The sequence below is a fragment of the Clupea harengus genome, chromosome 21 (assembly GCF_900700415.2).
Source record: "Clupea harengus chromosome 21, Ch_v2.0.2, whole genome shotgun sequence".
Taxonomy (NCBI): domain Eukaryota; kingdom Metazoa; phylum Chordata; class Actinopteri; order Clupeiformes; family Clupeidae; genus Clupea; species Clupea harengus.
Window position 1 is genome coordinate 22,958,190 of NC_045172.1, and position 22,789 is coordinate 22,980,978.

The 22,789-nt window shown below is 47.3% G+C and overlaps 2 protein-coding genes across 2 annotated transcripts in view; both read left to right on the plus strand.

The window, feature by feature from the left end:
* Positions 1-787: 787 nt before the first annotated feature.
* Positions 788-7,355, plus strand: LOC105905684 (ras-related protein ralB-B). Its single transcript, XM_031558502.2, has 5 exons — positions 788-929; positions 3,390-3,619; positions 4,951-5,159; positions 6,081-6,258; positions 6,548-7,355. The coding sequence occupies exons 2-5, from the start codon at positions 3,506-3,508 to the stop codon at positions 6,665-6,667; spliced, it is 621 nt and encodes a 206-aa protein (XP_031414362.1). The 5' UTR covers positions 788-929; positions 3,390-3,505; the 3' UTR covers positions 6,668-7,355.
* Positions 7,356-10,953: 3,598 nt separating this feature from the next.
* The window catches only part of LOC116218138 (tyrosine-protein phosphatase non-receptor type 4-like), a 49,848-nt gene continuing 38,012 nt past the window's right edge, over positions 10,954-22,789 (plus strand). Inside the window, 1 exon segment of the mRNA XM_042702934.1 lies at positions 10,954-11,045. The gene's annotated coding sequence lies outside the window, so the exon portion shown is untranslated.

Genomic DNA, 22,789 nt, shown 5'->3' on the forward strand with positions numbered 1-22,789 from the left:
CCGAGGTCTGTTTTCTTTTCACAAAACTAACCTACCTATCGCCGCGTAAACTATAGCATAGTCTATCAGGTCCTTGTTGTGTCTGACAAAATGTATTAGCATATGAGGATCTACATAATATAAAAATGTGAATTGGTATTAATTCGCGTGGTCAGATATTTATCTCACTCTTTTCATGATACGTGCATTGGATTACTTTGCTGTTTACATTTTAATCGTTTGGACCGCTAATTCCTTGCGCAAATGGAACAGAACTGAAACGCATATGTAGGTAGATTTAAAGTTATTGAAGAGCGACACCCTTCAGCCATTTAGTGCACCTACAGCTGAGGTCAGTCTGTGGTCTGGGGTGCTGCAGTCTGAAATTACGAAAGCTTTTCACACCCAGTTTCATGTAGGGCCTGGGCGATTGGATTTTCTCGAAGACAGAATAGACTTCAAGCCTCAGGTCGGACCTCATGCCTTTTACTACAAATTAAGTAATGACGTCTAAACTTTAGCATCTATCCTTCCCATCCTGAAAAATCAACCCAATCCCAGTTAAATCGAGATATGCCTCACAAACATCGTCTAATTAATTTCAGTTAGAATTACCCATTATGGAATTTCATATTTCATATTGTAACTTCGCCAACCGATTGTGTCACTGCGAGACATACACACACAGAGCTCTATGGAATGCTGAAACAAGAATACACAAATCGCAGAGCTGTAAGTGCGCTGAAATGTTGCAGACCAATATCGCTAGCTCAGTGCTGTGGATTCGTTGTCTGACCTCACATCCTTCTGATAGTCTCCCAATAAACTTCCGGTTATGACAAAAAAGTTTGGGAAGGATGGAACTCGGCTAGCTACGGATTATTAAAGCTTTTTCCCCCCAAGAAAAGAATAGATCGAGGAGGGATTTTTACCAACTTGTAAAGTGTTCGGTGAGACATGTCTTTGCTCTTCTGAATAGAGGAGATAGATCACACTTCTACGTTTTGATACATTTTGTAACAAAGTTACGTGCACGGGGTTTTGCTACTTCTCGTTTTGTGCAATGTTTGATGGACAGGCGTACAACGCTATGTGAGACAAGATACAACAGGGTTACGCCGCACTGTTATTCATGCAGCCAATCAACAACTGCAAGGGGCGGGCTTTAAGCAGCGCAACAGGGAAGGCAACTTCTCAATTCCATACTAATTTCAGAACTCCGATGTTTGAGGCGCTTTGTTAGTAAGATCACAACCTCCAAAAGTGCTTGTAATTGTCTCAGATTAATTCGTTTCTTGTTTGAGGTTTTGTTGCATATGATGACGACGGTGTACGCACGTAGGATTCCTGTAATCCATCTGTATTCTTTGTTATTTTTGTGATGAGGTTGGTTGCTTACTTTCTCTTTACGTCTGTGCGGGCCCTACACAAAATAATATTTTACATCGATATGGGTGTAGGCCACTGCGCATAATCTTTAAACGAGGAGCCCGAATGTGTTACAGGTTCTTCGAGCAGTTGTTTTGGTAGTTCTTTTTTTGCTGTTGTGGTGGTATTGCAGACAAGCACTGATCTGACGGCTCATTCCCTTGACGTAGTCAGACCGCCTACACTCCTGATCCGTGTTTATCTTTAATCCAGCGGCACTCCTTAACAGTTCTTATCTCAGGTAGCCTCTGGTGTCGTCACCTGTGGATGTCCTTGAGGCCAGTCATGCTCAACTCACATGATCTGAGTGTGAAACCTTGGCAAAGTGCTACACTCTGTCGTTTCCCGTTCTCCAGCAATAATGCCTCTGGTAGGCCCGCTATCATTCCAATTGATGTAGGATCAAAATAAAAACTCCTTGTAATGCTCATCAATCTATATTTTAAAAACACTTTAGCGATACAGAAAAATTCACTAAGTGAAATGATTTCTGCTCCCTCTTTAGACCTATGACAGGAATATGTGTACCTCGGCAAAATCTCTATGCTTTCCTGATCTTTGACCATGTTTGTGCGTCACGCTCAGGTATAAGGCCACAAACGTCGGCCATTGGTGATATGGTTGTGGAGGAGGCTTGGCTACCTGTGGCCCTTTAGGATACTTCTTCTCTGGCGTGCCTCAGTGGGATCTTAGTTTACAAACAAAACAAACAAGGCTGACTGCAGTCAGTTTTTTATTGCACGAACGACTCACTGCAACACACACGTGTTATATATATATATGGAGGCGACCAGGACACACTACATACACACACACACACACGCAGGCCTGAGGTCGCCGTGAATTCTTGCTCTGCTTTTTTCCCATCCCGGGACATCCTTCCTCCAGGACCCCCCAGGAGCAGTGGGCAGCTTCTCAGCACCCGGGGACCAAGTGAACCGTCCATCTCGGTCAGGGACGGACAGGATTGTTCTGTTCTTTTTTGTTGTTAGTTGTTGTGATCCCAACCTGTTCTCTTAGCGTGTGTCTCTCAGCTATGCTGGGGTTGTCAAGGGGCTGATGCTAGCAGCGATAGCAGTGGTTCAGTGCCATAGAAAGCACTGTATGATTGTCAGTATCTTGTGGCAAGTGTTTTTGGATGAAAAGATCGAACCAAGCCAAACGTCATGTGATATTTACTCCATTGTGGCAATCAAAGCTCTGCTTTCCAGCCTCCATCTCGTGCATTGATTTGCAATGGTGATTGGGCTGGATGAGGTCAATTCAAGTCACTTTTATTTTTATAAAAAGTGCTTTCCAGGTGAGGTAAATAAGTTGAGAATGGAAACGTGCATGATTTAAATGCGGTGTCTAATTGTGCCCTGAATGATGTCTGGCCCTGATGACAGTAGTGCTTTGGTGCAGTGACTCATATATGGGTGGTCATTATGTCTGTGTGTCATTTCTTCCCCTGAGTGTGTGTGTGTGTGCACACCGATAATAGTCTCCTGCATTTCTCGTCTCGGAGGAGAACAGAAATACACGCGTGACGGTGCATCAGTCCCCTGTGCTGCACAGATGCAAATGCCCTTGTGAGAGTGTTTTTTATGCCTAGCTATTATTTTCCTATAATAGCTTTTATTATTATTATTATTATTATTATTATTATTATTATTATGTCCCGAGAGCAATTATGGTGTCATTATGGATCCATCTAACCACTCCTCTCACATGTGTGAGGACCAGATATTTAAAACGTTTTGTGCTGAGAATCAAACCAAGTTTTCTCCGTGTTATTGTGCATCCTCGTCACCTTGATCCTTTTTCTCCGTTTTTATTTCCGATTCATTTCCATAACAGAGAATAGCAATATAAGCACAAATCCCACAGGCAAAACTTTATATTGCACCTTTAAAAAGCTTTGGTTACATTAATAGCATCTTCATATTGCACATTTTAAAAAGCTTCTGTTACATTAATAGCATCTTTTTCCGTCTTCACAGGTCGGTTCAGCGGTTGTGGCAGCGTGATTCTGATTGTAAGTGTGTGTGTGTGTGTGTGTGTGTGTGTTTGTGTGTGTGTGTGTGTGTGTGTGAGAGCGTGCTTGGGGACTCGCGCCATGGCCTCCAACAAGTCCAAGAACCAGAGCTCCCTGAGCCTCCACAAGGTCATCATGGTGGGCAGCGGTGGCGTGGGCAAGTCGGCCCTCACGCTGCAGTTCATGTATGACGAGGTGAGTGCCACACTGACCACCACCACCGCCACCTGCCAACCGGGTCCGCCAGGGCAGAGCGGCACGGCTCGGTGGCACACGCCCTCACGGCCTCCTCCCATTCAAACAGAGGAGATTGAGCCTTTATAAGACAGAGGAATGAGGTCCTGAAGGAACGTGAGCTGGGAGATAATATCTGTGTAGATGACAGCTGTACCAGAGCGGCCAGCATAGCTTTATGACACAAAGACACAAAGTCTCACAGAAAGGTGGGTGGGGGGGAGAGAGAAGGGATTGGATCTGCATGATGATACTGTATCTATGAATCTCTCAGGCTTGTTTGGGATGTCCAGACGGGACTTAAATTGTGAATGACCTCCAGATCTGCCATTGGTGTCAGTCTGAGGAGTAAACTGAATGATCTCCAGATCTGCCATTGGTGTCAGTCTGAGGAGTAAACTGAATGATCTCCAGATCTGCCATTGGTGTCAGTCTGAGGAGTAAACTGAATGATCTCCAGATCTGCCATTGGTGTCAGTCTGAGGAGTAAACTGAATGATCTCCAGATCTGCCATTGGTGTCAGTCTGCGGAGTAAACTGAATGATCTCCAGATCTGCCATTGGTGTCAGTCTGAGGAGTAAACTGAATGATCTCCAGATCTGCCATTGGTGTCAGTCTGAGGAGTAAACTGAATGATCTCCAGATCTGCCATTGGTGTCAGTCTGAGGAGTAAACTGAATGGTTTCTGTGGGGATCTTTCCAGTTCTCTTGTTCACTGACGTCCATTAAGCTGACTTGTGTTCTCTTGTTCACTGACGTCCATTAAGCTGACTTGCGTTCTCTTGTCCAATGAGATCCATTAAGCTGACTTGTGTTCTCTTGTCCAATGAGATCCATTAAGCTGACTTGTGTTCTCTTGTCCAATGAGATCCATTAAGCTGACTTGTGTTCTCTTGTCCAATGAGATCCATTAAGCTGACTTGCGTTCTCTTGTTCAATGAGATCCATTAAGCTGACTTGCGTTCTCTTGTTCACTGACGTCCATTAAGCTGACTTGTGTTCTCTTGTTCACTGACGTCCATTAAGCTGACTTGTGTTCTCTTGTTCAATGAGATCCATTAAGCTGACTTGTGTTCTCTTGTTCAATGAGATCCATTAAGCTGACTTGTGTTCTCTTGTCCAATGAGATCCATTAAGCTGACTTGTGTTCTCTTGTCCAATGAGATCCATTAAGCTGACTTGTGTTCTCTTGTCCAATGAGATCCATTAAGCTGACTTGTGTTCTCTTGTTCAATGAGATCCATTACGCTGACTTGCGTTGATATGTGGGATTGGTCTTTGGTGTCTTCAGTTTGTGGAAGACTACGAGCCCACCAAAGCGGACAGCTACAGGAAGAAAGTGGTGCTGGACGGCGAGGACGTCCAGATTGACATTCTGGACACGGCGGGTCAGGAGGACTACGCGGCTATCAGGGACAACTACTTCCGCAGCGGAGAGGGCTTCCTCCTGGTCTTCTCCATCACCGAGCTCGAGTCCTTCACTGCGACCGCAGAGTTCAGGTCTGTAGTCCGGGACAGTCTGTTCATTGCCGTCTTTAGGAGAACGGGGCGACAGTGGTACAGGGGGTAGAGAAGTCGTTTAGTAATCAGAAGGTAATCAGAAGGTTGCTAGTTCGATTCCCTGTCGAAGCGTCCTTGAGCAAGACACTGAACCCCTAATTGCTCCTGATGTGCAGTGTGCCATCAGTGTAAATGTAAAATGTGTATACATCCTTGTACGTCGCTTTGGATAAAAGCGTCTGCTGAATGACTAAATGTAAATGTAATGTAAATGTAGAAGGTGCCATAGGTCACCCGAGCTTGTTAGTGACTTAGTGAAATTATTATGACACACAGCAGTGATGTTTCAATCTGCTAAAATAACTAAATGCAGCATAATAATAATAATAATTAATAATAATAATAATTAAGACCTTTGTCAGGTTTTTAATGGCACACACACGACACACTGGAACACACACGTGCATATATGGAGGCGACACAGGACACAGGACACACACACACACACACACGTAGGTGTAGGCCTGAGGTCGCGGTGAATTTATTTTCTGCTTTTTCCCCATCCTGGACCGTCCTTCCTCAAGGACCCCCCAGGAGCAGTATAAGCATAAACTGATATTTAAAATGATGACACGATATTCAATGTGTAGATGGCAGCAGGGATGGTGCTTGTTTAAGTGGCATTAGGGAGTGCCCATGTTGGTGCATGTTTATACATTTCATTTACATTTCGTCATTTAGCAGACGCTTTTGTCCAAAGCGACGTACAAGGGACCTTTATGTGTTAGTAATGGTTCAGAGCTGCTCGCTAAAGTGGTTGTGTGTGTGATTTGTGTTTGTTTGTGTGTATATTTACTTGTGTGTGTGTGTGTGTGTGTGTGTGTTTCCATACGTGTGTGTTTTCTGTTCATGCATGTGTAGAGAACAGATCTTGCGTGTGAAGTCGGAGGAGGATATCATCCCCCTGCTCCTCGTGGGGAATAAGTCCGACCTGGAGGACCGCCGGCAGGTGGCCGCGGACGAGGCCAGGGGAAAGGCGGAGCAGTGGGGAATGCCGTACGTGGAGACCTCGGCCAAGACGCGCGCATACGTCGATAAGGTGACTGAGAAAGGGTTCGAAACGACTGTCACTCTATCATTTGATGAAGGGTAGTGGCACCCATGGCTACGCTTCCAGAAACAGTGTCCCTGCTTGGTTCATCGGCAAGTGAGCAGAGTTTGGTTGAAGGTCATTGCCAAATTAGCATCTCAGACGTATCTCATTGGATGGATTTTTCAAGATGAAGCATTTTCTAGAAATGTCTTCTTTATAGGGTCATGTTTTAACTTCCCCTAGGCTGGGGATTAAGGTGTACTACTAACGTAGTTTCCCTCTTTGCTGTCCTCAGGTGTTTTTTGACCTCATGCGAGAGGTGAGGGCGAAAAAGATGTCCGAGAACAAGGAGAAAAACGGCAAGAAGGGAGGCAAGAGCAAGAGGAACCTGAAGGAGCGCTGCCACCTCCTCTGATCCCGAGAACAGGGAGACGCAAACCGCACAGGAGCCCGTTTCTTTCTTCTGAATGACACGGGGAGAAACTGCTGCGGTGTGTGTGTGCTCCTTGCCTTTCGATTGTGCACACAAAATCAACACCAGCATGCTTTGCGCCTGTACACTCTTCTATACCTCATTCTCTTCTTAAAATGGGAAATGTTTTTTTTTTTTTTTCTTGCAACAAAGAGTGCTGCAAACACTCTCCTTATCATTCTGTGCAGCTCTGAGAGAAAATGGAGGGTTTTCCATGTCCTAGACAGTGCCCTGTCTCCTGCCGTAAGGTGCGCCTCCTCATGCTGTAGGTGCTCCTCCTCTGCTCCTCCTCCGCGGGGTTCAGGCAGCTCCGTGTTATATGGCAGGTGATCCTCCCTTGGGGCCACACATGATGGGAACAGCAGTCCACTTTACACACACAGAGCAGACTTCTTACCTGGAGCTTTCTAAGCATGCCTATAAACTGCTGGCCTTGGGTCCACACATGAGGGGAACAGTCGTCCACTTTACACACATAGAGCAGACTTCTTACCTGGAGCATGCCTATAAACTGCTGGCCATGCAGTCTGCCTTGAAATGCCTTGTTTTATTGTTGATATCCTTATTTTCTTTACTATAAAAAAAATGTTAAGTACTGTTGAAATAAACACATTTTTCTTCTTTGTATATATTCCGTTGTCAGCTGCTTAATTATATACCAGATATCCCCAAACTAATGTTTTTTATTGTTGTGGAAGATTTCCGAGTTTCTTCTCAGAAGCTCTCAGTTTTCATAAGTGGCTCTACACCCTGGATTACAAACATGCTCTGTGGAAACAGTAGGGTGCTACAACAGATAAGGGATAGCTAAAAGAATACAGATGTGAACGCATTAATGTCTGAAGAAAGACATTTCAGAGGATGTTTTATCCACAGGGAGAAAAGGACTTAGATGTGTGTTCCATGCATTAATGTCTGAAGAAAGACATGTCAGAGGATGTTTTATCCACAGGGAGAGAAGGACTTAGATGTATGTTCCATGCATTAATGTCTGAAGAAAGACATGTCAGAGGATGTTTTATCCACAGGGAGAGAAGGACTTAGATGTACAGTACCAGTCAAAAGTTTGGACACACCTTTAATTTTTTTTTAGAAGTGTTTTCTTTACTTTTATTATTTTCTACATTGTAAATTAATACTGAAGAAATGTAAACTACGAAAGAACACATATGGAATGATGTTCTAAACAAAAAAAAAAGTGTTATCTACCATGTAGAAAATAACAAAAGTAAAGAAAACACTTCTCCAAAAAATTAGAAGGTGTGTCCAAACTTTTGACTGGTACTGTATTATGTTCCAAGTTACAACTTAAACCGAGGTGCCAAGAGGAACTTTTTTTGCGCTCCATGTTGTTAAGCCTGTTTCCTGTGTCACCAGCTCTGCCCTGTGGGTTTTAACTGTGTCCGTATGGACGTCCCTTTGAGAGCCCGGCCCCGCAGTAAAGCCTTTGTGTTGCCCCCCAGCGCTACGTCCTTAGTAGGTGGTGACAATCCTACACGCAGCCCAAGCGCCCCAGATGACTTAGATTTGCCTACCAGATTAATCGCAGCTATTCAAAAAAACGGAGCCCACCGTCCTCCCCCTGCCAGGTTTGACTCGAGCTGTGCTGGAGAATTCTTTGCTTTATGTCTTTTCATTTTGTATTTTTTTTTTAAAGAGCAGCAGTGGTGCTACGCACATGGCCTTATTCCCATGGTCAGCAGTGGGGTATTGCAGGAGGCACTGGTGACTTTGATGTTTGGGGAGGTGGCTGCACCAAAAGGCTTTATGAGAGCAATAAAGGGCTTTCCGCTTGTGTTGTTCACCTTGACTTTGAATGTGTGAAGCCCCCTGGAGCTCTTGCGCAAGTCTGTTAACACCCCACTGCAAGGCACCGCTGTGGGACAGACACACACATGCACACGTGTGCACACCCACACACACACACACACACACACACACACACACACACACACACACACACACACAGCACAAAGTACATGCCAGATAGAGTGATACTGCTTGCTAATGCATTAATGTACATAGCGTGCTCAAGCGCACCTATCACATTCACCACCCTGCCATGTTGTTTGGCAGAGACAGGTCTATGACCGGTGTAGGCCCACACTGGAAGGTACTGTCACGTCACACAGGCCTGGACTGGACAGAGAGTCTGTTCAACTACTACAGTTTTAAATCAGTGGTGTTTGTATTTAATGCAAAATGGAGAAAACCACCTCAGATGGTATCTGTGTCGTCATTATCACCTGAAATAGAAAGAAAGCATGTGGTCCACTAGAACTGCAACAGATCCCCCTTCTCTGCAGAGCCACACTTCATCTCCAATGATACATCAATAAAACAGAGAAGGTGGATTTGGGATTTTGGCGTCTGGCCCGAATATGGCCCTGGTCTAGCCCTGATATGGCCCTGGTCTAGCCCTGATCTGGCCCAGGTCTAGCCCTGATATGGCTCTGGTCTGGCCCTGATTTGGCCCTGGTCTGGCCCTGATCTGGCCCTGGTCTGGCCCTGATCTGGCCCTGATATGGCCCTGATATGGCATGATGTGTCAGGTGTAAACCAGGGCAGGACCAAAGCCATCCCAACTCCAGCTGCTATGTGACAGGATGGCTTGAGACGTTGTCCAAAGACACCAGGCTGCCTGCCTGCCTGCGCGTGTCAAGGGCTCCCCCTAGTATCCCCGTGGAGAAAGGGCACTTCTGGAGCATCACTGCCCTGCTATGAATGAAGGCATTTCTTTCATATTGTTTTCCTTAGGAGGTACCATGGCATTACTGACACATTGAAAATAGAACTCTCAAGTGAAAATAGAACTCTCAAATGAAAATAGAACTCTCTCCATTTAATGATATATGTTTAGGATTATAAGAGGGTCTGCATGTGGTTATCACTTTGGTGTTGTGTAAACACCTCAGGCAGAGCTTATTTCACTCCAAACCTGGCCCTTTAGAATTGATCAGCTAGAACTGCATTCATCCTCACACAGCATCCAAACACATGCAGAGCTCAGACAGAATGTGCGTCTACAGCAAACTACAGGCATCTCTGGGATTCTTCTGGGATCAACAGGAATTCTGTGTGGGTCACATTGATCTGGGGTCTCCTACGGTGATCAAGTATGTCATTTCCAGCCTTTCTCTAAAAATTGAGAATATTGAAAGACTGCAATAACCATTTTATACCAGTAGGTGGCAGCAAAGACTCAGGTCCTGAAGACTGGAGCGGCGCCCTGATTCGGTAGTAATCACGCAAAGCCCTCTGGCTCAGTGCTCTGAAACAAACAAGTATGCATTAATTCATACCCCAAGTTCTGTTCCCGGTCTAAATTCTTCACATTCATGATTAGTTTTTGTTGAAATATATGCATATTTTAGTAATATTCTCACCGGAACCTCATTGCTTATGGCAGTTTAATATGATTATTTCATTTTCTTCTTGTACCAAACGCTAGCCGGATTTAATGTTTAAATAGAACCTGGGGGTTAGCTGAAGACTGTTTCTCTGCATACAAAAGGCTTTGCTTTCTTTTTGCTTGCCTTTGTGTATTACAAAACACTCCTTCAACTTTTACATGTATTCTTCCAGTAACCATCAATTACCCATTGGATTTTCTCAGCTCTATTGCTACATAGGCCACAAACAAGTAAAGCCTACATGGTTCATGTGTACAAACCCTACAAGGGTACAACCCCTTCAAGGTGAGACCTTGAATTTAAAGTGACCAGCATTGCTGAGAGTAACTGACAAGAATTAAAATGGCTCTTTGTATAGGAACAAAAAGTCATAGCAGCTTGTGTGAACATTTCCGTAGCACAGAAAACATCAATGCTGAAACGACGATGTCCTGCTGAGAAAAAAACTTTCGTGGAAACAAGATAGACAGTGTTGTTTTCCACGAGTCGTCAGGTTTTCTCCCGCCTGATCTGATGGAATTTTTATGTAGCCTCTAAACCGCCCTCGACTTCCACTTCAGCTCTTTCGGTCAGACAGGCGCAGCTTGACAAACCTACTCACTGAACACGCTAGCAGCCAAGGCACTGCAAGAGCAAATATGATCTGTTTGGTTTTGACTTAGTTATGTGACCTTGGGTTTTCTTTATTTTTACGTAAATATTTTCCACCCAAATATATAGGCCTACTCATGACAGATTAAAAACAGCCATTAGACTTGGAAAGCAGTAGGGGGCGATAGACACCTTCTGTCTGTGCGCACTCGTAGGATTTGACTGTAAATAGCAGCTCACTTTGATTTCCTCGCAGCAACTTCCAACATTCTGCAGTTTGGTTGGGCGGACTTGAGCCAAGGTAACAACCTGTTCAGGTGAGCAGGGACCCTAGGCTACGTGTGTGGAAGTACGAATGTATGTTTGCACATGGACGTGGGATGTGTATGTATGTGTGAGTGTGTATGTGTGAGTGTGCGTGTGTGTGTGCATGCGTGCGCGCCCTTTAGTGTAATTATCCGCATAATTATGATAAGTCTGCATTCCCGCGATAAACGCCACACCTCCTCACCAGATTGACCCCACCCCCGTGCGCTTGCAGCTGAGTGGTGAGGAGTTGCGCCATGTTAAGGCTGCACGTTGCTATGCTGTTGCTTTTTGCAGCGGCGACAAGCGAGCGAACGCTGATTGCTGGGTAGCCACACAGACAGCAGACAACCGTGGCAAAAGAGTACGGTTTCAATACGGAGAGAGGATTGACGCTGTTTTCGTCTCGCTGACAATTCATTATGAACTTATTGCGAAGATTTGTGAAATTAGACGGAATGATCGAGGACTCCCTGTAATCGCCGTCTTCTATATACCGTGGGGATTGTTCGTTGTCGTTTTGAGGTACAAGCAAGCAAGCAAGCCAGCCAACCAGCCAACCAACCAGCCCAGCCAGGAGGCCCCCCTGTGAATCTCTATGCGGACTCGGACGACAACGATGTGGTTTCAGTGGTTCTGCAGCGGATGAATAGAGCTGGATTTTTTTCTCTTACTCTACATTTTGTAATCATCATCCTTATAATTTTGCTCTAAAAAAACTGTACTCTCCTGGAGCTGTATATGAAGGTAAGCAGCAAATGCCTTAGCTAACCATAGTCACCAAGGATAAGCTAGCTAGCAAATAGCTGGCTAATTCGTTCTGGTTTAGCCTCTGTGGCAGCGAAGCAAGCTACTTAACATGGTTAGCAAGATATCCAGTTCGCTAGCTAGCACTGTGAGCTCATAGAACCAAGGCTGTGGGGGTTGTGAAGTGGAGCTGATCTGGAATGAAACCATCCGTGGACTTGCCACCTTGGCGAGCAAGCTAGCTAACCCTAGTTGGATAGCATACGCTACTCGTTTGGGTCGTCTGTGGTTAGCTAGCTAACATACGGCAATTTCCAACTAGGAATGAAAACGATAGCCAGTTAGCTTGATCGGTGTAGCTTATGCCTAAGCAGATGTTCGGTGTAAACACTAATACATTTATGTCTTTTACACAAGGGTTCTTGCCGTCATGCTTATTCAACATGTTGAGATACAAATGTCCTCATAAAAGCTGCCTTTCTGAAGCATAGTTAACGATAGGTGTGCTCTGTATGACAGTGTCACATATATTGCTCCGGTTAAACCTAATGTTAAATATTTGTACGGTGTCGTTTATCCATGACCAGATAAAGAATAGCTGTCATAATGCCTATTTACTACGCTACTTGCAGTATTACATTTGTATTACATTCCTCTTTGTAATTTCCAGTGCTTCATATTTGAAGGTGCGCTAGCCGGCTGAATCTTGGCTATGTGCAAATTAACATTCCTTTCCTTGGTTGTTGGCTAATCAATTCCTCCGCAAACAGCTGGCTTGCAAGATAACGTCGTTTTGACGACTGCGTCCGACTGGATTATTTGCCGATATTGAGTAATTTCAGGGCTAACCACTAAAATGATCCATGATAACCAAGACTGCATCAATTTCTCCCGGCTTCTTTGCAGTTAACTGGGACACTGGCTGATTAACATAACGTTACGGCGGTTGGGTGTCTAGGTAGGATAAGTCCACAGAAATGTACCAGTAGTGTGTCCCAGTTAGGTTAAGTGTACAGCAACACGCCAGTAGTTTAATTATTTGCTATCCATACACTGGATAAGGGTCACTTCATCAACAGCTCCTACATCCTCAAATTGAGAAGATCCTATTTATGTAATTGTCAAACACTCGTTTTGCCCCATATCTTTCACCGCACACTTGTGAAATAAGCCTCATAAACCATAGAGTGAGCCTGCCAGGAGAGAAGACTAGTGTCTTGACTTCCAGGGAAGGCTGGAATATGATCCACCAAGTTCCTGAAAGAAGCCCCTGGGCTTGGGTGTGGGTGCCTCGCCTGGTTATGTGTTGGGGAGGGGGGCTCCTGAGTCAGGCTTGGTGTCGAGGTCTCGCTCTTACAAATAGATTCGGTTTCTGTCAATGACGCTGGTGGTGAATTTGTGTCGTGAGTTGTGGTGTTGTGTTTGTCACGGGCTGTGCTCGGAAGTGATCAGTTGAGGAGAGTTCACCTGTTGCTGCCGTGCTCCGTGAAGGGGAGCGGGTCAGCCGGCCTGTGTCGTCATGTTTTTGGGTTGGAAAAGAGAGATATGAAGCCCTGTCGTCCATCTTTGGATCTTAAAAGAGTGGAAAATGTTTGTTGATGACTTTGACATGCTGGGCACCAGAATTGCGGGAAAACAAATGGGAAAACAAATGGGAATATCCGAGCACATGCCTTCGTGCCCCACTATCTCTTGGAGGCCTGCTTTTGTTGATGTGAATGTGGTGCCTATTTTTGGGGGGCTGCAATTTGACCAGGGTTTGCGTTACTGCCATTCAGCTGTCATAGTGGGACAAGCCGCCATGTGTCCCTGCCGTGGAGCGGGGTTCACAGAAGTGTCATCTTGGACCCTGGCAAGCAGCTGTGGCCTGACTCGCAGTGTGCCTTTACCCATAATGCAGTGGGCAGAAGACAAATTGAAGCTGTGCTCATTGAAGCCCCTCACTGACAGAATGGTTCTAATGGAATGCTTCTAGAACGTTTGAACATTCTAAGCCATTCAGGGCTCCAATTCAACCCTCTAAATCCCGAGACTGAAGCCCAGCTACTTTGCTGTGTGAAAATGACTCCATGCTATGCCGGTTTGGAGAGAGTATTTATATTTGTATCCCTGACGGTTAGCTTGCGTCTGTAGCCTAGATATCATTTTTTTATTGTGACAAAATGCACAGACTTAGCCATGCGTGGAAGCAATTTGCCTAAATCATGGGGTGCGAAAAACGCAGCCGAATGTCTAAATCCTCCTTCCTTCCCTAGCACCCGAGCGGATAAACGCGAGAACAGAGAATAAAGAATAATGCCTGTCGCTAAGCTTTCAACGTCACATCACACCCCTCCTCCAGCCAATCCCCCCCCCCCCCCCCCACCCCCTCTCTCGGCAGCCAGCAGGAATTCTCCTCCTGAAGGGAAGAATTTCTCCGGCGTGTACACACACAACCTGAGCAAGCCTGGCCCAACCCACCAGCATCACATCGCTTCGCTCCAGATGATGTCATAGCATTCGGTGAGCGGGAGAGGGAGGGTGCAGCACATTCAGGCCTCTCTCTCCCCCTCTCTATCCTTCTCTCTCTCTCTCTCTTTCTCTTTCTATTCAAGAATGAGCAGGGATGATGTCGACATTCCTCCCGTAGATGCATAGAAGCTTTTCCTGAATGCAGGTGCAGTGAAATTGTATTATTCTTTGCATTACGACGACGGCAGCAGGTCAGGGAAGGAGAGCTGTAGAGAGAGAGAGAGTGTGTGTGTGTGTTTGTGTGTGGGCATGGGGTTGTGTGTGTGTGTGCATTTGTGCGAGAGATGGCAAGCAAGCTGGATAAATAGCACAAGAACAGATTGGTGGAATGGTCAAATATAGCCGATGTCGTTCCGCAAAGCAGAACAGTGGTGTGTGTGTGTGTGCGCGTGCGTGCATGCATGCTGAGACAGAGCTCCAGTGGGTCTCCAGAGATCCCGCCACCCGCCCTCGACTCCCCCGCCATGAGACAACCGCCCTGTCAGGCCCTCTGAATGAGACTGGGGGCCCCGTCAGGCCCTCTGAATGTGACTGGTGCCTAGATCTCCAGAGCATTAGGAAGAAGCTAAGGCTGCCCAGCAGACACACACACACACACACACACATACACACACTCGCGCTCTCACCCTCGCACCCTCGCACCCTCGCACCATTCTTCAAGCTGTCAGCTCTCCACTGTGAGAAGATTGGCTGGCGATACATCTTGCAGGCGAGCATATTTCCGAACAGACTTGCTAGCGCTCGCAAGGTGCTGGGGAGAAGGTGGGAGGTGAGGTTTTTCGTACAGAGAAAAGAAAAAAGAGCTTCTCAAGAACCCTTCTTCTCTAGGTGTTTTCGTGTGTGTGTGTGTGTGTGTGTGTGTGTGTGTGTGTGTGTTGAGGGGGAGGTGTTTGTGGGCCTGCGCTCTCGAGGAGGTATTTTTGTGTCTGTTGTGAACGGCAACTGTTGGCTCAGCAACAGCCTGGTGTTGCTATGATGGGGGTAGGCTGGGGAATTGGTTAGTTGTGTGTGTGTGTGGAAGCCAGAAGGGATGATTCATTTAAAAGGCTGCTCTGTTTGATCTGTGTGTGTGTGTGTGTGTGTTGTCTGTCCCCAGTAGTGGTTAGAACATGATGATGTCGGGGGAATTATAGTGTGTGTGGGGGGGTGTGTGTGTGTGTGTGTGAGTGAGTGACGTGTTCTGTTAATGTGTCACACACATCCGGTATGTGAGAAAAGAGCCCCTTTCTTTCATACGGTTGTTCTGTATTGTGTGTTTGTTTGTTTAGTGTTGAATGATGCTTTATGTTGTGGCTGCTTTCTGTTGTGTCTGCTTTCTGTTGCATTTGTTTGTTGGATATTTTGTATCATAGGTGTGTGTGTGTGTGTGTGTGTGTTGTCTTCTACAGTGCATTGTGTTTGTATGTTGGTATGTTTGGTGTATGTATGGCTCTGGTTATGTTGTGCCTGTGCTGCTGGTGTTTTGCGCTGTGTGTCTGTCTGTGTGTGTGTGTGTGCGTGTGTGTGTGCTCTACCTGCGTTGGCCCTCCCATCTTGAGACTCCCCTGCATCTTGGCCCAGTGCTCTGTGCTGTCACACCTCCTCATCGGCCGCACCACTGGGGTTGAGGTGGATTTGCACTCGTAAAGGGATTTGTGTCATCGTCCCCCCCCCCCCCCCATCCCCAGCGGATTACTGTATCAGGTAGTGGCAGCGCCGTAATAACGCCATACCGCTCCGCTTTCGCCCTCTCAACGCGGTAAAGTGAGCACTCAATCTTATTAGAGCCGGGGTGTGATATTTTGTTTATTTTTTATTATTATTATTATTATTATCGTTTAAGCTTTCAAGCATGGCTGAGCTTATGTGTGGATGTGTAGCTGATGCTTGCAGTGTGATGCACTCGGCGTCGGCACACCCACGACCTTAGACGGTGTATCTTTTGTGTGTGTCCCTCCGTTCCTTAGCAGGAAGCGTGGTGATGGTGACAAATAGAATTTTCTAACATTCTAGAATGGGCCTCCTGAGGTTCCCCTCTTCCAGGCTTCTGGAGCAAATTAGACCAATGGAACTTCAGGGCACCTGATTTATTGTGAGCCACTTTCCCTGACCTTGACCTTGTTCTGTTCAAGGTCACGCAGGCACGTTTCCACAGGCGCTCTCTCCCTGACCTGCCAGCACTCTCTAGTTGGACTGTGTCTCAGAGGCAGTCGCTGACCTGATGAGAAACTGCGGCTGAACTAATGTACTGGAAAGTTGGTTTTGAGGAAACTGGCAAGTGAGCCGGCTTCTGAGTAAGTGACCACAAGTTCCTTGTGTCTGGTGATGGACACACGCATGTGGCCCAGAGATACCGGAAGGAGTGAGGGAGGGAGGGAGGGGGGAGATGGGACTCGGTATTTCCCAGATCACAGTTGCTCCGTCCGGCTCAGTTCTGGCGCGGATCCGGCAGTCAGAGGAGCGGAGAGTGAGTCCTACGTGACACACGCTCAGTTGATGTCTCGTCCACGTCTCGTCGGTGTCTCATGTGATTGAGACCTCCTCATTAGGCTGTGACAGACTGGGGCTTCTCAGAAGTGTGATGAGGCAAACAGGGGTGGGAAATGCCAGAGTTTTGCCCAGCACAGCAGAATCGTCACACTCGTTCTACTTTAGTTGTCTGTACCCACCGCTGAAGATGAAGGTGTGTTTTCACGTGGCCAGTCACACATCGACGCTGTGTGTGTGTGTGTGTGTGTGTGTGTGTGTGTGTGTGTGTGTGTGTGTGTGTGTGTGTGTGTGTGTGTGTGTGTGTGTGTGTGTGTGTGTGTGTGTGTGTGTGTGTGTGTGTGTGTGTGTGTGTGTCTCCACCGAACCCTCCTCCATTGGGGTAGGTTGGGCAAGCGTGTATTAGTGATGTGTTTAGCCCAGTGCCTCAACCAATTTGGGGAAAAGAAGGTGCACACTATAAATTGACTGGCAATATAATTTACCGTACATGCACCAAACAATTGTCACCGTCTAAAGGCCTGATAAGAATACATTGTCCATTAAATATCACAAAAAGACGATTTGGCGTGAGCAAGTTCTACTCTACTTTTCACTGCGTTGTACCTCAAACCTGATCTTTTTTTCACCTGCTCTTTTAACATAATATGGCCAGGGGGTTCCCTTCTCTCCTGCCCAATCCCAGCAGGCCATCTCACAGTGGCTCTAGCAGCACGGAGCCTTGGGATGTGATGATGGGGGTGTGTGGGCAGCGGGCAGCGGGCAGCGGGCAGCGGGCATGGAGATAGGTGGTCCTGCTTCGCTGCCCCTGGCAAAGGCGTCCCGTTAAGACCACGACAGGGGGGCCAGGGGCTCAGGTGACCGTTAGGACCAGTCAACTTAACAGAGGAGGGTGAACAGATGAGGCCTGGAGGGAGAGAGGGAGAGAGGGAAAGAGGGAGAGGGAGAGGGAGGGAGGGAGGGAGAGAGGGAAAGAGGGAGGGAGGGAAGGAGAGAAGGAGAGAGAGAGGCAAATGCCAATGCCCAGAGATGGAGGAAGAGGGAGGCCAAATGCCATGGTGTGTGTGTGTGTGTGTGTGTGTGTGTGTGTGTGTGTGTGTGTGTGTGTGTGTGTGTGTGTGTGTGTGTGTGTGTGTGTGTGTGTGTGTGTGTGTGTGTGTGTGTGTGTGTGTGTGTGTGTGTGTGTGTGTGTGTGTGTGTGTGTGTGTGGGATGGATGGATGGACAGGAAAAAAAAAGAAAGGAGAGGCCAGATGCCATGAGATGGTGAAGAGCGAGGGATAGAGAGCGAGTAGGAAAGAAGGAGATGGGGAGGGAGATGGACAGATGATGATGATGAGGAAGAGGAAGAGAGCCATGACTTGCAGGAAGAGTGAGGATGCGAACGAGCGAGAGCTGGAGAAGCATTGTGGGAAGGCAGGCTGCTCTGCTCCACCCACGCTCTCCTCCCCTGCCGAGGTGTGGGCTGGCTGCAACGGGGGGCCGCCAGGTTCTCATCACCGAAGCCCAGCTCCGCACCGCACCAGCTCGGCACAGCACCGCACCGCACAGCTCGGCACAGCACCGCACCGCACCGCACCGCACCGCACAGCTCCGCACAGCTCGGCACAGCACCGCACCGCACAGCACCGCACCGCACCGCACAGCTCCGCACAGCTCGGCACAGCTCGGCACCGCACCAGCTCCGCACAGCACAGCACACCACCGCACCGCACCGGCACCGCAACGCAAAATCTCTCAACACCAGCTCATCAATAAAAGACAGTCCTAGGCTCCACCGGTGGAGAATGTTAAATGGCTCCACAGACTACGTCCTGTGCCCGTTCAACATACCATACCACACCATAACACCATACCACCACACCATAACACACCACCATAACACACCACCACACCACACCACCACACCACACCACCACACCATAACACACCACCATACCATAACACACCACACACCACCATAACACACCACCACACCATAACACACCACCATACCATAACACACCACACCATAACACCATAACACACCACACCATAACATAACGCCACCAGCACACGGGCGGATTCTCATCACCTATGCCAGTTCCTCCACTCGCTGTGCGACTCCCCAGAAATGCGACACGCATCGCATGCAACACAAAAAAATTTTGCAACGACAACAAATCCTCAAACCCAAGTATTGATTAACTGCTTGTCTAGGTCAAACACAGGCTTGAACATTCTGTATATATTGATTTATGTTGGTGTAAAACCATACTATCAGTGTTACGATATAATATGGATTTACGTTTTGGTTTGAAATCAGCAGAGGGCCTCCCGGGATGGCTGCGTGTTTGGCAATGGATTTGGAACAGTGCTGTTTGTGTTTACAGTGCTGTTTGTGTTTACAGTGCTGTTTGTGTTTACAGTGCTGTTGGTGTTTACAGTGCTGTTTGTGTTTACAGTGCTGTTTGTGTTTACAGTGCTGTTAATGTTTACAGTGCTGTTAATGTTTACAGTGCTGTTTGTGTTTACAGTGCTGTTTGTGTTTACAGTGCTGTTGGTGTTTACAGTGCTGTTTGTGTTTACAGTGCTGTTGGTGTTTACAGTGCTGTTGGTGTTTACAGTGCTGTTGGTGTTTACAGTGCTGTTTGTGTTTACAGTGCTGTTAGTGTTTACAGTGCTGTTAATGTTTACAGTGCTGTTTGTGTTTACAGTGCTGTTTGTGTTTACAGTGCTGTTAATGTTTACAGTGCTGTTTGTGGTTACAGTGCTGTTTGTGTTTACAGTGCTGTTGGTGTTTACAGTGCTGTTGGTGTTTACAGTGCTGTTGGTGTTTACAGTGCTGTTTGTGTTTACAGTGCTGTTAATGTTTGCAGTGCTGTTTGTGGTTGCAGTGCTGTTTGTATTTAAACCACTGTTTACAGTGCTGTTTGTGTTTACTGTACTGTTTGAGGTTTGCTCTGGAGAAACACAGCGCTCTGTTCTGCCAGAGTAAACCAGCATGACCCTGCCTAGACCTGCCTGCCCCTGCCCCTGACCCTGCCCCTGCCCCTGCCTGCCCCTGCCTAGACCTGCCCCTGCCCCTGCCTAGACCTGCCCCTGCCCCTGCCTAGACCTGCCCCTGCCTAGACCTGCCCCTGCCTAGACCTGCCCCTGCCCCTGCCTAGACCTGCCCCTGCCCCTGCCTAGACCTGCCCCTGCCCCTGCCTAGACCTGCCCCTGCCTAGACCTGCCCCTGCCTAGACCTGCCCCTGCCCCTGAGACCTGTCCCTGCTGCAGGTCGTAACTTGTGTCTCTAAGATTAAACCAGAATGACCTGGTGCTGGTCTCAAACTTGTGTGTCTCTCTAAGATTAAACCAGCATGACCCTGCCCCTGCTGCAGGTCGTAGCTCTGTGCCTCCGAGAGTAAACCAGAATGACCTGGTGCTGGTCTCAAACTTGTCCCTCCGAGAGTAAACCAGAATGACCTGGAGCTGGTCTCAAACTTGTGTGTCTCAGATTAAACCAGAATGACCTGGAGCTGGTCTCAAACGTGTGTGCCTCTGACATGTCCCATGGTGCCCCTGGTGTGTTTGGGTGGACCGCTGGGAATGGTTAGTTGAGGTGTGTGTGTGTGTGTGTGTGTGTGTGTGTGTGTGTGTGTGTGTGTGTGTGTGTGTTGGTTTGTGACTCATAATGGGGTGTTGGTGGTACAGTGGTTACCGTGGCAGGAATCCTTGCATTTGCAGTTTTTCCAAACAAATGGTGTTGCTCAGTACGAACCTCCCTCAGCTTAGCGTGTTGACCAAGCACAGCCTAGACTTGCATTTCCATACATCGGGGTCTACTTGCTTCAGGGTGTGTACAAATATTCAACGAAGTGGAGGTGAACTACTCCATGATGCAAAGCGAAAGGTTAGTATCCTTAGTGTGTACACCAGTTATCATACATGTATTTAGGCACGTCTAACATTTAGCCCACTAAGGAAACAGTTGGGTAAGTCTAAATGGAAACCAACCTGTTTAGTGTTCAGACTAGAACTACTTTCTTTAGTCAAAGAACGGAGGTTGTTTTGGTTAAAATGATTTCTATATTTCTAAGCCCAAATCCTTGCTAACATTAATGTTAACTGTTTCTAATTCTATGTGGGCTAGCTTGCCAGCCTGCCAGCTCTCTATCGTCGTTATAGTTACTATTCAAACATTCCAGAATAAACCTTCCGCCCGGATCTGCTTTGTACGCATCTTGATGAACAAGAATACAGACCCACTATGGCAAGCTCAAATGAGGACTGAGCCAATCACAAGAGAGAGAGAGAGAGAATCTTCATTGGTTCTCCTCCAAACGTGCCTGATGACAATCACAAGAGAGAGAGTAGCTTCACTGTCATCAGGCACGTTTGGAGGAGAACCCCACGCGGTTTGCCCCGGGAGAGGGAGAGGCTCCGGTTTGCTCCTTCTCGGGAGAGGGTACAACATACTGCGGCACGCACAATTTGGCACCATTCACCACCATTCACCTGGTAATGGAAATGCAAAGTGGCTCAGCACATCCTGGTGCGGCATGGCCAAAAGTGCCGATGGAAAAACTCGTTGTCGTTTTGGATAAAAATTAGCGTCTGCTAAATAACGGACATTTACCTTATGCCTTCTCCCTGCAGCAGGGGTGTGGCCTGTAGAACCGCGGCTCCAAAGCGGACCCTTCTGCACTGGGCTGTGGCCTGTAGAACCGCTCCAAAGCGGACCCTTCTGCACTGGGCTGTGGCCTGTAGAACCGCTCCACCTGAAGGAGGGTTTATGTCAGGCTGCGGAGGCGCTGAGCACACACACACACACACACACACACACACACACACACACACACACACACACACACACACACACACACACACATGTTTATTCACCCGCTTACGCAACAGCCTGCGATTGATATGGAGCTAAGGAGAAACACAGTTTTTTCTCTCTCTCTCTCTCTCTCCCCCATATAATCTCTTCATCTTTCTTTCCTTCCTTCTTTCAAGTTGTTTTGCTTTTACTGTGTGAAAAAGAACCTTGATTTCTTTTTTTATTTATTTATTTTATTTTTAATACGGTAAGGGACAGTTTATTCGACTCTAAAGGGCTCTAAATATAGCCCTACTGTTCTTCACAGGAAGACAGATCTTGAATTTGATGACCTTAGGCTACAGTTCTCAATACTGAGCCACGTAACCTGAAGTTCACCCTTTGGATCAGGATCTCAGGTGGCAGGCACAAGCGAAGAAAGCTGTTTTTCTTGTTCGACCGAGGAGAGGTGTGTGTGTGAAATGATGGCACTGCTAAAGGCTGTGAAATTCTGGAAGTGTGTCCAATTGGCCAATAGTTTCCTTAGTGCCACCATGGCGGCACAAGGGGCCTGGAAATGTCTTGTTAGACACTGTGTGTGTGTGTGTGTGTGTGCGCGCTGGATGTTTTTCCTCTAAAAGATCCGACCCCTGGGAAGAAGGAAAAAAAAAAACTCCAGGCCAAGCCTACTGCATGTTGTCCCGAGGAATGTAGGAGTTGTAAATACTCTCTCTCTCTCTCGTCTTTTTTTTTCTCTCTTTAGTGGTATCCCCCCTCCTCTGCGGCTCGTCTTCTCAGGGTTTTTGTGATCTTGAGCGGGTGCTGTGTGTGTGTGTGTTGTGTGTGTGTGTGTGTGTGTGTGTGTGTGTGTGTGCGGGTGCAGTGAATGCTGTGTGTGTGTGTGTGTGTGTGTGTGTGTGCGGGTGCAGTGAATGCTGTGTGTGTGTGTGTGTGTGTGTGTGAGAGCGGGTGCAGTGAATGCTGTGTGTGTGTGGGTGTGTGTGTGTGGTGTGTGTGTGTGTGTGTGTGTGTGTGTGTGTGTGTGTGTGTGTGTGTGTGTGTGAGCGGGTGCAGTGAGTGCTGTGTGTGAGCGGGTGCAGTGAATGCTGTGTGTGTGTGTGTGTGTGTGTGTGTGTGTGTGTGTGTGTGCGGTTGCAGTGAATGCTGTGTGTGTGTGTGAGCGGGTGCAGTGAATGCTGTGTGTGAGCGGGTGCAGTGAGTGCTGTGTGTGTGTGTGTGTGTGTGT

Coding starts and splice junctions, on each gene's coding strand:
- LOC105905684 (XM_031558502.2), top strand. CDS start 3,506: ATGGCCTCCAACAAGTCCAAGAACCAGAGCTCCCTGAGCCTCCACAAG. Junction 3,620..4,950: donor TGCAGTTCATGTATGACGAG/GTGAGTGCCACA, acceptor TGGTGTCTTCAG/TTTGTGGAAGACTACGAGCC. Junction 6,259..6,547: donor CGCGCGCATACGTCGATAAG/GTGACTGAGAAA, acceptor TGCTGTCCTCAG/GTGTTTTTTGACCTCATGCG.